This window comes from Onychostruthus taczanowskii, unplaced genomic scaffold, assembly GCF_017590055.1.
Source record: "Onychostruthus taczanowskii isolate IOZ18803 unplaced genomic scaffold, ASM1759005v1 scaffold9, whole genome shotgun sequence".
NCBI classification, from domain to species: Eukaryota; Metazoa; Chordata; class Aves; order Passeriformes; family Passeridae; genus Onychostruthus; species Onychostruthus taczanowskii.
The window spans coordinates 4,169,323-4,183,301 of NW_024506993.1; the positions used below are offsets into that span (position 1 = coordinate 4,169,323).

Here is a 13,979-nt window from a genome sequence, read left to right on the forward strand (position 1 = left end):
GGGTAATTTTTCAGCAGAAGTGGCTTGCATACAAATATTTTTAACAAGGTAAATATATAATCTTACAATAATAGCTCCTAATTTTTCTGTTAAGCTGATTGCTGGTGCAGCACTGTGAACTGGTTCTGACAGGTCAGAGGCAATGTCTGTTTGCTTTTATTTTTTGGAGTAATTTGCTGGCACAGAGTCACAGCCATGAGGCACAGGCTGCAGGTGTGGCTCTGACACGTTGGGGTATTGTTCACATAAAACTGTTAGATAGCAAGTATCCAGAGGCAGGGGAAACACAACAATTTTTTTCTGGCATGAGTTCCTTAAATAAGTGATCACATGGAAAATAGAAAATGAGGGCAACACTTCATGGATGTCTTGTAAATACTCAACTTCTCTGTCTCACCATATCCAGCAAGAGCCCTGTCCCACAGCCTTAAACATCAGTTGCAAATGGACTCCAAGAGAACAAGAACAGTCTGTAAAGTATTTATCCAACATTAAATTTATTTAAAGAAAAACACAAATATTCCTGCTCAACCCTGTCTTTAGAGACTATTTACAAACTCTGAGGACTCCCTTCGCTGGGCTTTGCTGTGTGCGTTTGATCAACTGCTGTATGAGCCACAAGATCAGCTTTCACTGGGGGAAATAGCGTTATTATTCTTACATTTTGCTCCAGACTTGACAGTGTTCCCATTTTCACAGGAAACTGCCTGAGTTACCCAGATGTGGGCCGGCAGCCCTGTGTCGGGTTGCACTAGTGCGGCACCCACCAGCAGTTGCTGAGCTGGCTGATTTCAGCTCGTAAGGTGTGGGGCGTTTACTTGTTTTTCCTCCACCTCAAAATCAGGGATTTTGCCAAAAAATGTCAACAGTACTGAAATCTGGAAGAGGTGGGAGGGAGAAAAAAAAACCCATTAAAAAGTAAGAGCAGAAAGAAGAAAATAAGGGCAGAAGAAAGCAGGCCTGATGGACAGGTTGACTTTCTGCTAGGTTTCTTCCTTGCTGAGAGGAAAAGCATATTTGAGGTTTATTGTTTCACTAGTTCAGAAGCAGATCGATGTGGAAAAGCTGAAGTGCCTGGATCAGGCACCTACAGACAGAGATGTGTTTGCGCTCAAGCATCTGCTGAGCAAAAGCAGTTCAAGCCCCAAAACTTCCACTCCTACCAGTGAGGGAGTGTGGGGACTGCATTAGGCATGGCAGGGAGTTGGAGGGGGAGCAGAAGACTCTTTGTGTTCCCCTCCCAGCACATACACCACCACCTCCTGATTTACATAACAAATGCTCTATGATACCCTTTGTTTGCACAGTGATTTAGACATTCACTACTAGAGCTCCCTTTCCCCATCCAGACTCCATGTTCATGAAAAAAAAAGAAGAGGAAGATGTCGGAAGGAAAAAAAAATTGTCGTCTCCTGGTTGCCTAGACCCAGGCCATGTGTTTGGCTGGCTTTGTGCCTGCTAACGAGTCAACCAGATTGACTGAATCAATGGTGCCAGTGAGGATGGAGTTTGTTCGCCTGCAGATTTTCAGCAAATGGCTTCTTCTGTTTTTCCTGTTTCCCAAACCCCTTTCAGCGGTGCTGGGAACTTACAAATTCCTATGAATTCCATGCACAACGGCTTTGTTGAATCATAGAGTCTTTTAGGTTGGAAAAAACCTGTAAGACCATTGGGTCCAACTGTTGTTGCAGGGTATTTGCTCAGGAAACTCCTGAAGCGGGGACGAAGCATAGCACTCCATTTGAGGAGTAACAAGGCTCTTGGCACCCTGGAGTGGGGACAGAAAAGCCAAGAGCTTGCCATGCCTTAGTGAGGTGTCTCATTGTGTCTCAGCATCTTGGAGGGGTTGGCCGTGCTCATCCTTCCCAGCATGGAGCTGCAGGGTGGACATTCAGGCACTGGATGCCATGAGCACGGGTCCCTCTGGGTGATGAGCTGTGGGGATATTATCACTTTGTTTCAGAGAGCCCTCCTCATGTTTTCTCTTGGCAGAGGCTCAGATCAGTCACTACAGTAGTCTGCCAGAAATAGGAGCCAACTTCCATATAAGAGCAAGCCGTGGAGGCAGGAGTTGGTGCCGGCTGGCCGGTGGGGTGCTGCCGAGCCCCCGGCCCGTGCTGTGGGTGTGGAGGGAGGTCCAGCACCTGAATCACATTAGCCCAGCTGTGGGAAACCACAGCAACACCAGCTCCTGTGCCTCACAGCTAAATCCAGTCGACTGTACTTACATAAAATCTTTTCTGTTCTTTCTAACTGCTTTCTTTTCCAGGAGGGGAGAAATTTCTCTTTGCAGGGCGTATATATATTTGTTTTGAAAAAGTCTAAGCAATGTTCCTCTTGTGTTCTGTATGAAATATGCTGTATTCTACAACATGCATGCTTAAAATTGTGGCTGTTCTCAGTCACTCTGGGGATAATTGATAAGAATAACGTGAATTTTTAATCTTGGGTTTAAGCTTTCATATTTATTTTGTCTTTGCAAAATAAGATGTAAAGAGCCGGGGAAAGCGAGCGGGTGCGGGGAGGGGAAGGGGCTTAACATTGCAAAATGAGAACTGTCAAGCTGACTGTGCTGCTGCTGTTCTTGGACAATGATGAGCATTTTCTCATGGAAGGTTTTTGAATGTTTTCTCTTTTATACTTGCTGCAGAATGCAGTGCGTCATAATCTTAGTCTTCACAAGTGTTTTGTGCGAGTAGAAAACGTTAAAGGGGCAGTATGGACAGTGGATGAACTAGAGTTCCAAAAACGAAGGCCACAAAAGATCAGTGGGTATGTCCACCATGTTTGAACTTCTTAGCCTAGCTCGGATCATGCTTACAGTTTAACGTAGAGGCTTTTGGCTGCTAGCTGGTGTTAGACCAACCACAGGTGGTTTCGCATTGTCTCAGTTAAGGGAAACCAAGACAAACATCTCATCACTACTGTTTGTATGCCCACCAGTACCCTGACCCTGCTTGCTTGGTGTTTGTTGCATCACATGCTAGTAGCTTTTAGGTGGCAATGCATATTAACCCTCACAAACCATTTGCTTATGCTTATTGCATTTTATTTTCTTTTTCCTTTTCCCTGTATTTGATGTCTGTTCTGTCCCCGATCCCGTGTCCCTTTGTTTCCACTTCATCTCCTTTGCTGCTGCTCTTGTCCCAGGGTGCCATTCGCACCAACCTCTCACTGCATAAGTGCTTTATCAGAGTAGAGGATGAGTTTGGGTCCTTTTGGACTGTTGATGATGAAGAGTTTAAACGTGGCCGTCATATTCAACGAGGCCGTCCTCGAAAATACTGCCCTGATGAAAACTTTGGCGAGCTTGTTGCACAGTAAGAGCTTTTACTTGCTTTAATTTTTTTTTTCTGCTGTTGCTTTGCTTTGCATGATTTACCCATCTCATGTAGACTTGCATTTCACAAAATAGTGTCATCACCTTTGCTGCTAAAGAAACTAAATTTTTGGTTGTTACGTGTATTTTGTGTGTCCTACTCTGATAATCCAAAATGCCTGTAGTAAAAACTCTACTCTGACATGTTTGTTAAAGCATTTATTTATAGAGCAATGCAGACTAAGGTAATTATCCATGCTAGCACAGATATACTGCTGTAGACATGTCAGGAAGACAGATATATGCCAGGAAAGGTTTCAGATAAGTTTTAATTCTGATATTTTCCTTTGCTTTATATTGTATGCTTTGTTTTGCATCTCCTAATCAGAAAAAGTAAGGTACTTACAAGAGAGAAATGCTGAATTCACTTTAAAGAGTTTGAAAATGCAGTGAGACCAGCTGTAAAGATTACCAACAGGCCACTGTGTGCCTACAACAACCATGCATCAATATTCCTGGGCTTCCCAGAGGGATTTTCTTTGACCTTTACTCGAAGGCCATCTCTCCTGGACAACTGATCCTTGCTGGTCCCTGTGCAAGGAGCTCAGTTAAGACTCTGCTCACCATAATTTATTCCCATGTGAATAAAATTAAAATAAAAACATGCCCAGTTAGTGATAAAACTTTTGGGGGCTACTTTGCACGGGCATTTTTTCTGCCTAGTTTCTACTTCATGATTTTTAATTTTTTTTTTCATCTCCTGATGGAACCAGTGATATTGAGATGCCTCCTAAAGAGAGAGCCCATGTGGTCCCCATTACTTTTCCTCAAATCTGGCCCCTTATGTAAAGGTGACAAAAATAAGAGTCCAGAATAGCACACCAGAATATTTTGTACTAAAAATGGCCTTAGGGCAGCGTGGTGGTTTCTGCCTGCCCTTGAGCCTCCATGCCCACAGGCTGCTTGGGGCAGTGGTGTGGATAACCCTCACAGTAGCCATTGGCATGGCAGGAGATAACATGGAGCAGATAAATCCTCTCTCATCGTGGTGCCTCCCTCCATTGGGAGAGACTCCCTCCCCTCCACTGGGAGAGACTTCACTGCCAGCAACTTGGAGAGTCATTTGGATGAAGCAGAGTTTAAAATGTCCCGTGATGCTTTTGATCATTGCCTCCTCACGATGGACCTTCACATGGTAACGGGCTCCCAGACACGACGAAAATTGGAGAATTTCTCCTGAACTCAGCTAAAATGAGCAGAGATGCCAAGATGTGCCACTAACGCAGGGTAGTAGAACACATGGTGAGGTAACGTCAAGAGATAATGATGTTCCTTATTTAGTAAAGGCAAATATGATAACCACAGCCGAAAACTCAGATACTTTCTTTAAATTAAAAAAAAAAAAAAAGAAACGAAAAGAGAACTCGTGTGGAAAACCAGTCTCAGCTCTAGTTTTCTGGTGGGGGAGGAAGCATTACGTGCTTGAAACGCTGGCACAGAAGTTGGTTGCATTTAACTCTCCTTTTTATGTTTTTCTTATGCAGTAACCCTTCTCTTATTAAAAACATACAGACCAGCCACACCTACTGCACACCTCTCAATGCTGCTTTACAGGTAAGATTAATGACTGTAGCAAATATGCAACAGAGGCGTGTGTCTTCCCCACTCATTTCAAAATATATTAGCCTTGCTCTAATTAGATATTAAATTTTAATTCCGTTAAACTTTTTTCTTAAGTGCATAAAGCATCATAGTCCCTGGAGGCAAACACATATCAGGCTGCTTCAGCATTAGCTAGATGCTTAGCATTTTGAATATTGTGGCAAAAAAATTAAAAGTTCACTTATTAATATTTATCAGCAGTATCATAATTTCCATCCTCTTATTTCAGAATTTCACTTGAGGCAAAAATACCACAAGTGTAATTACTCTAGCACAGCTATTAATGTGCTGAATGATAGGATACTGTGGCACGTGACCTTCTATTGTTCATGGCTTTAAAGAGAAAGCAGATCATTTTTCCCTCTTTTCTTTTAAGGGCTATTTTTGCATATCTTCCTATTGTTGGTAAAAAATAAATGGTGCAATTCCTATAGAAAATAAAAGATCATTTTTATTGGTTTAAACTGTAATCGTAAAACAAAAATTCAGTTTTTTCACAATGTAAAAATACACAAAGTGTGGGTGCAGAATTAATAACTTGCAGCCTAAAAATATCCATGTCTCCAGCCCTTTTTCCTGTGCCCTTTTTCCCCTTTCAATAAATTCCTGAGTCAATCTCAAATACCCTAGGTGAAGTCAGTGTTCTCTGCATAAATCAAAGACACAAATGCATTACCATACCCTGGTTTGTAGTGGGGTCTGTGTGTTTGTGTGGGGGTTCAAACCTGGTTTATATGTTATGAATTAATCCAGGAGGCAACATCATGCATGGTTGCACCCCGGGTAGTTCTTGGGGTCACTTCTCTAGAAGTTCACTGATGGCCATGGTTATTTGCTTGGGCAGTCATGTTTTTAGAAGGTTTAGCAGACTTCTCTTTTCAGAACCAAAAAAACTAATTATTAGGAGGAAAATGGTGTTTTGCCTTTCTTCTAATTTTTTGAGTTTATGCAGTAACTCCTGCAAAGCCCAGGAAGGCATGTTTAAATGAAGCAACTGTAAATACCATTCATTAGTAACTTATTTTCCCTTGAGTCTTGTGAAGTGTGATTTTTAAAGACTGCTTTGTCTCCTGAATAGTATTAAGATTACAAGCACATTTTACATTCATGAGGCTGAAAGGCAAAAATGAAATGATCCTGCATTTCTTCACATTGTTAACTATGTGACTAATTTCAATTAATATGCTTATCATATGGAACTGTTCGTGTTTTATTTCTGAAACACGTGTCGTTGTCGTCATCTCCATCCATTCTTGTCTTTTGTGATAACCTCCAAACTGTTTCCATTCCCCACTTCTCCTGAGAGAGCCATGTCCTTGTGCCCCCCCATAGCTGAGCTGATGGAGAGAAGAGCCTGGGCCAGATTTGCTGACACTGTCACCCCTCTAATAAATGGGGATGAATAATAACCATTGCACTGAGGCAGATCCTCTTTTAGGGTGAAAATACACCAGCAGGTTCCTCATTTCTCCCCCGCCATTGGATTTTGGAGGCAAAATCACAGTGGGTTCTGTGGGGCTGTAGAGAGTCTGGGCAATAATGCAGGTGGCCACTGCCAGGTGGGCAGTTAGGACCTGGGCAGCAGATTCCTCTAGACACAAGGCTGCCTTACCTGCCAGGGCCTACATTCAGTCTAATTAATAATGGATGAGCAGTGTTCCCCCAGCTTTTGTGGGCTCTGGGAAGGGCTGCTGCTTGCACATCCCTGTGAGCACCGTGGGGTCTGCTCAGTAGGCTGTGTGCTGCCAGCATGGCAGGCTGTGGTTTCTTTTCCTGTGGGGTGGCAGAGCCTCCCCTCTCCTTCACCCAGACCCTGCTGACATCTCCTCTATCTGTTTTCCCTCGTGGCCAGGGAGAAGAAGCAGCTCTCTCCCCCCTCTGTCTGTGGAAGGTATGGGGACTCCAGCTCTTGCCAGTTCTGTCTTTTGCCAGTGGGTCAACAGGGACTCCCAAAACATCCCCTCCCCTATTACTGTCTCCCTAGCAGATACTCCTTGTGCCCCACCTCTCCCCCAGTGAATTGCTTTACTGCAATTACAAGTTATCACTGTGGGTGAAGAACTTGAGTCATTATTTTGCCAAGTGCAGGAAATGTGAACCATTCTTTGCATCCCCTAATCACAATGAGTTTGCCGGTTGTTGAATCAAGAAGATAAAAATAATCCTCCCCGTTAGAATAGCTTTTGTAATCACGTGTGACACATAGGGCTGCACATGGAGAGGTCAGCGTAAGGAAGAATAAAGGGGGCTGTGCTCCTGGAGATGCTGCAGTGAGGGCTGGTCCTGCCCTCCCTTCCCATCCCATCTCCCCTCACCCTTTCTCTGGCTCTGCTTTCCTGGGTCAAACTGCTGGCTGGCAACAAGCAAGGAGTTCTGTCCCACAAATTAGGAGCAGGCAAGAGCATTTGGTGAGGAGTGCATTTGCATGGATTCCCCTCCCACAGGCCAGGTTTGCATCATGCAAACCCAGCCTGATGGATTTTTTTTGCTTGGCCACTGCAGCCAGCTGACCTCTCCCCACAGCAGGTCAAGTGCTGCCGAGCCAGCGTCTGTGGCTGCCCGGCACTGACACGGCTCGGGGAGCCACGGATGATGTCAGCCAGATCCAGCTGGGATGGATGAAATGGTTAAATGTCCTTCCAGTCCCTGGGCGCTACAGCCTTGGAAAGCTGTGCCTCCCATCCCTGTGCCTCCCTCCCATTCCAGTGCCCCCCATCCCCAGCAAACACTGGGCTCCTCCGGGGCTTGGGGTTTCTGCGTTCCCACCGCTGCTGCGCCGGGCCGGGACTGTGCTGTCAACATGAGCTAATGCTGACACACAGTAAATATTAGCAGGCAGAACGGTGGGAATCAGAAGGAAAATATTTAACAGTTCATTCTCTTCCTACAAAGATTTCCATTTAGAAAGTTAACTCCAGTGTGCCGCTGCACGGTGTTTCCTTAGAACAAAGGGAAAAATCAAAATAAAACAGTCAGATCTGTAACAGCTAAGGTAAGAATTGAGTTGCTGAGGTTTAAAAAATTCCACATGGAGTGGTTCGGCTCTCAGGTAGATTGGTGCAGCTCTGATCCAGTTAGCACTGATGGCAGCCTCACATATCCCAAGGAAAACCAAACTCTGTGATGCTGCACTCCTGCTTGGTGCCTGCTCACTCCAGTGGGTAGGAGTTATCAGCTGAGCCAGCTCCAGTTTTTTTCCCCATTTCATTAGAAACAAAGCCCAAACCTAAGCCACAAAAAATACCCCAAAGCCCCAAACATAATTTCATGAAGCAAAAATAGGGAAAGTACATTTTCTTTTTTCCAGGGTGTGTAATTCCAAATAGGAAATGGAAGGCTCCATCCTCTTATAAGCCAATACAGCTATGAATCCTTAAACCCAGATCTAAATGATGTTAAATTTCCCTTGATGGAACCAGGGTAATACCTATCAGAAAGTACAATATTTAAAAGAACCTGTAATTGCAAATAATGTAAATGTGGAGAATGTTTTGGAACGAGTGAGTGCGTTGTGCAGTGTATAAAAACGTTAGTCATGGCTCTTCATGGATTTGTTTGTGTCCTTGGCAGGCTTCAATGGCTGAGAACAGTATACCTCTATACACTACTGCTTCCATGGGAAATCCCACTCTGGGCAATTTAGCCAGTGCGATGAGGGAAGAGCTCAATGGTGCAATGGAGCATACGAACAGTAACGGGAGTGACAGCAGTCCAGGACGTTCCCCTATGCAAGCTATGTAAGTACAGCAGAGGCTCTAGGTCTTGTCCTACCGTCTGCTCAAGGGTGACTCTGGAAGCTCCTGGCTCCTTCCTGAGCTTCATGGATGGAGCAGCAAGAGCAGACATCTGCCTCCATCTGGGGACATGGTTAGAGTGGTTTGAACATAAAAGAGCCATTTACCAGTTTCCGTATAAAACTGATCAACCCAATCCAGTCTGAGAAGGACACATGGCTTATAAAATTGTTCTCTTGTTTGCAGTTCTCTTCTTTAAACCTTGCAAAACCTCACAGGCAGCTGTGCTTCTTGGAGAAAACCTGTGTTTCTCTCCCCTTTGGATGGCATGATGAGCACGGGGGCGTGGGGCAGAGCTGGGAAATGGGCTTGTTTGGCGAGTCAAAAAAAAAAAACCCACTCAACACAAAACGGTCTTGCTAAGCATTAACATGAAGGTCTGTGTGATTTATAGATTGCTCTTAAAATATCAAAAGGAGAATTAATAGGGGCATTACAGCAACAGACGGCGGTGTAATGAGCGCGTCTATAACCGCATGAAGCGACGGGGGCTCGCCTGCCCCGCTCAACATGAGCGGCACCCGGGCAGCGGGCGGGCGCAGGAAAGGGTAAGGCAGGAAGGGTGTGATGCCCCGATGGGTGTGTGCGGTATTTATGGGGTGACGGAGTGAGTTTGCAAAGCTGTAAACTCCCCCCTCCCCTCACATCACGCGCCGGGTAATTGGCGGCTGGTGAGGAAGCCGGAGTTTACAAGTGCTGTCGTTCCCGAAAGCTCGGCGGAGCAGTCGGGTACCTGTGAGTGACCGTGCTGCCCGTCTTCCCCCTGCTCCTTAAAACAGCCTGTAAAATTACTGGCTGGCTTGCCAAGGCTCACATTGCACGTTAAAAAGAGAACTAATTTGTAGTCTTTTACTTCAAAGTAATTTGAATAAGGGATTTACAAAAGTAAGTCTAAATCAAAAAGTAGAAAAAACATTAACCTAATACCACGGTAGTAATTAGTTGTGAAACTAATTAGCATTTAATGGCAAAAAAGTTTCCCACCTGCATAATGTGTTGTCAGAGGGGAGGGGGCACGAAGGAATCTGAGGCTCTGGATACTTTGATATTGCAGTGTTTTAAATCAGTGCACAAAGTGCTTTGAAAAAAAAATCTTTAAAGATGGCAACATTCATTTTTAATTAATAATTAATTTAAACATTGTCTTTTACCATTTACTTCAAAACATTCAAATAATGTGTTTAGCTTTCCCAGTGATTGTTTGTGCAGTATTAATTATCTCTCCCAAAGTAACGTTGCATGACACACTTTCCGTCTCTCACAGACGGATTCATCTCCAGGCAGTTTTAGTCACAATTTGTTATCCTCTGCCTGTGACCACGCAGGGCCGGCGTGAAGGAGGAGTGGAGGGACATGACTTTTCTCAAGAAACAAGACTTCTCCCAAGGGTTTCTCCTGGCCTAACAGACAAGGATGAACGTTTATGATGTTGTGTTAATCCGAGTAATTATTTTTTTGCAAGTTCAAGGCTAGTGCAGTTCATGCACTTCTCATTTCACCTAAGGTTTCCTTGTCTGTGAATAGACTGAGAGGAGGGAAAAATATCCGAGTTGAAACAGGCTAGGACATCTTCCAGAACTGTGCATAGCTGTGGCCTTTGTTGCACTTAATAATCATCTCTTAGCACATTGATACCAAGGTGAGGGGCACAGAACAAATAGTGCAGAGAGAGGAGGTTGGGGGGAGTGATGCCTCATTTTCATTATTCACCAGAAAATCCAATTTTCTGTTGTAATATGGAAATGATTGTTTCCTGAGTGTTTTCATTTTCTCAGAATTGATAATATATGTGTTCTCTGCTGAACATTTCTTTTTGCTTAAGTAAAATGTGGCCGGGTGATGTTCCAATACCAGCCTCGGAGCTTCCCCATTATAATGGTGTTTCTAAGTAGTTTGAAGGGATCTAAAGCCAGAACACCATTCACACGTCATGGGGTTTACCCTGTTTACTAAATAAAAACATAAGTCAACAGCGACTTTACAGACGCTGTGAAACCTTTTTATTTTCCACGCTCCTGCTTTGTTAACAGCATGTTCATTTTTTTTTCTCAGAACAGATTTCCTTGTCATTATGCAAAATATTGTTTAAACAATTTCAGTGTATTGGAAGAAATCAAGTTTTAAACTTTATTGTAAGGTTTAAAGGACCTTGTTAACATGACAGCTAAGAAGTCTAACACTTTAGCTGAAGTCTTATTACCGCTCATTCGTTTCCTTTTTATGACACATTGAACCACAGCTAGGGTGGATTTTTTTCCCTTCTCTCTCCCTCCTTTTGAAACACTAGAAAGTAGTCGCATAATTACAGCTTGGGGACATAACACTTTCATCCTGATATGCTCCAAAGGTAGCCACAAAGCAAACTACTCCATGCTGTGTGCACCACCAGAACTCAGTGGCTTTAAACAACAGTCAGCTTTATTAAAAACTCCTCTGTTCCCAGAGTGGACAAACAAAAGAATTACTCAGATGTGAAAAGAAGGGGAATCTCTGTTCAGCAAGGTTATTTATTGTTAACCCCTTCTGGAGTCCCAGGCATCTACTTAAAAGGAATGTGTTGAATTTCTGCTGCTGTGAAAACAGAAATGGGAAACCCTTTCTTTTCTTTGCCTTCTTTCCCCCTCCCCTTTCTTTTTCTTGTTGCTTAACCCAGCATTTACCTTTTCTGTAATTCAGCAGACTGAATTCTTCAGTCTCTAAAGGAAGTTTTCCTTCCCCATTTTGAGGATTTGGTGAGGTGGTAAATAGAAATTCAGACTTAACTTGAGAGGATATGAAAGTCTCCCTTTGCCTTCAAGATTATTTAAGCTTACTTATTTCAGTTGCTCAGAAATGCTTGAGAAAAATCACAGATTCAAGAAGGTTTCCTCCTCACATGCCATTTTGTGGTTACATCTGACAGAATACACAAGGAGTTGGAATTTTTTGGCATTGTTTTCCTTGCAGCTCTCTCCCTGGGGGTTGTGTTATTCAGATAACCTCCTCATTTAGGGGATGGAGGTTTTGCCAAGCTCACTGTCTGATGTTTGTGCAACACGTGAGGTGCTGGGGGAGGCTTGTGTGACTCTGCTCCCCGTGGCTTTGTGGCCCTCTCTGGCTTTGTCTCACCCAGGGTCGTGCAGAGCTTTTCATAACTTCTGTTGCTTCTCACACCTCAAGTTTTGTTTTCTGACCTCTGGGAATCACACCAAACCTCAAAGAGAACCTCAGTTAAAACCACCTGGTTTCACCTGGTTTCATAACAAAACCAGAAGAGGGGGCAGAGTTTGCTTTGGAAAGGTTTGGGGACCTTTGAATGAGCTTTCACAGCACTTAGAGTGGTTTTGAGCACAGTGAGCACCTGCCTAACCTGCTGGCACTTGAGGTGGTGGGGATGCATTGGGACACTGGGCAGCCTTTGGAGAAACTCCACTCCATGCTCCAAGGCCTCTCCACTGCACGTGACGTGTGCTCTCCTCTCCCTTTGAAAATCCCCCTTCTGTGTTTCCAAAAATAATACTTAAAAAAAAATAAAAATAAGCCGCTGCACGTGATGTGTGCTCTCCTCTCCCCTTTGAAAATCTCCCTTCTGTGTTTCCAAAAATAATACTTAAAAAAAACCAAAAATAATCCCAGCAGCGGCAGCATCAAAACCAGAAAGCAAAAAAGCAAGACTTTGACATTAAAACAGCAGTAAAAAAGATCACTGCCATAAAGGCCGAGTAGCACAGGCTTTATTGGGCTCTCAGTGCAGCTGCTCTTTCCCCCTTTTTCTTCTGTTTTTCATTTCATGTTTTCTCCCAAGTGAGGGGCCCCACAGCCTATTCATAATACTAAGTTTTTCTAGTTGCAGGTATTCACCATAGTTTAGTTTTCATTGAGGCCATGAGCTGCTGGGACAGGTAGCACGTGCACACCTCCAACTTCCTCTACGTTTTTGCCAATTCTTAACCTCTGATCCTTGAATTGTCTCCTTCCAGTTTTTTCTTTACCCCTCCTTTTTCACTAGCTGGGTTAAAAACTGTATGAGCTGTGCTCTTGGTGTGTAATTTTTTCAAAAATTACGTGACATGCAGGGGAACCTCTTGGCTCCCAGAGATGTGTTGATAGGATACATATTAGTGGATTTGAAGGGAAAAGGTGTGTGTACATAGATACTACTCACTTCTCCCCAGCGTTCCCTTGGATGAGTTGGAAGGTGCAGTTAATACTTGAATATTGATCCAGCACTTGACAACTCAAAAAGTTGAAACAAGCAGGGACTTGAAAGGCATTTGCAGCTCACATTTGAATTGTCTGTAGTCAGCAAGTTGGATGCTTCTTAAACTTATCCAGGCTCAAGCCTGAATAAAGAAATAAACAGGATACAGGGGTAAAACTGGCTCACTTGAAGTAGGCAAGGCTAGGTTTGGTCTGTCTGTGGATGCTGAGTACATTTTCCCTTCCCAGTGATTTATCCTTGCTGTTTCTCCGTGCACTGGAGTACAGACAGTGTTGTCATTGCTGTCCACACAAAGCATAAAACACAATGCAGCTATTTTAAATCATTCATTTTAAGGCAAAGCTGTGCAAGCAGAGGAAAAGTTCTTACTGTGAAGGTGTGTGCTTCAGCTTGTGTGTTCATGTTGCATATGTGAAAGGGTTAAATCAGCCTGCACAGAAGAAAAAACATGAGTCTTGGAGGTGGATATCATCTCAGTGAGAGACAGAGTGGGACTTGAACTCATTAACACTTTATTTTAAGGGATTGCCTACAACATCAATTATTTAGGAAGCAAACAGGGTCTCCATCGCTGTGTCGCATTATTAATACTTGGTAATGTCAATAAAATCCTACTTTCCTATAAAGTCCCACCAACAAGACACTATTGACTCACATGGCTACTTTACATTTGAAAAGCTGCTGAACAAAAAAAAAAAAAAAAAAAAAAGAGGTAAAAAAAGGTAATTTGTATTTGTATAGGATTTGTTGTAAATATGATTTACGAACAACATTTTTCAATTGTTATCGTACCCGTTTTGAATGACCAAGCCCCATTCCCCTGCGGGTTATTCATGTGCTTTGCTGTAATGAGAAATTTGGCAGATCTCATCTTTTTAGTACATCCTTGTGCCCACCATGAGCTGGGGATCATGTTCTGCCTTGTTTACAGCTGACAGTGTTATTATTCTCGTTAGGACTGTGCTTTCTTATCATATTGTTGTGTTGAGCGAGCCTTTTCCTC

General features: G+C 43.5%; 1 protein-coding gene across 4 annotated transcripts in view; it reads left to right on the top strand.

Moving 5' to 3' along the window:
- FOXP1 (forkhead box P1) overlaps positions 1-13,979 on the top strand; it is a 376,461-nt gene that overhangs the window by 357,427 nt on the left and 5,055 nt on the right. For all 4 annotated transcript variants that reach the window (XM_041425693.1, XM_041425694.1, XM_041425695.1 and 1 more), the window contains 3 exons: positions 2,651-2,772; positions 4,864-4,933; positions 8,552-8,718. In XM_041425693.1, coding sequence (XP_041281627.1) covers positions 2,651-2,772; positions 4,864-4,933; positions 8,552-8,718 — 359 coding nt within the window. The remainder of the gene's footprint in view (positions 1-2,650; positions 2,773-4,863; positions 4,934-8,551; positions 8,719-13,979) is intronic.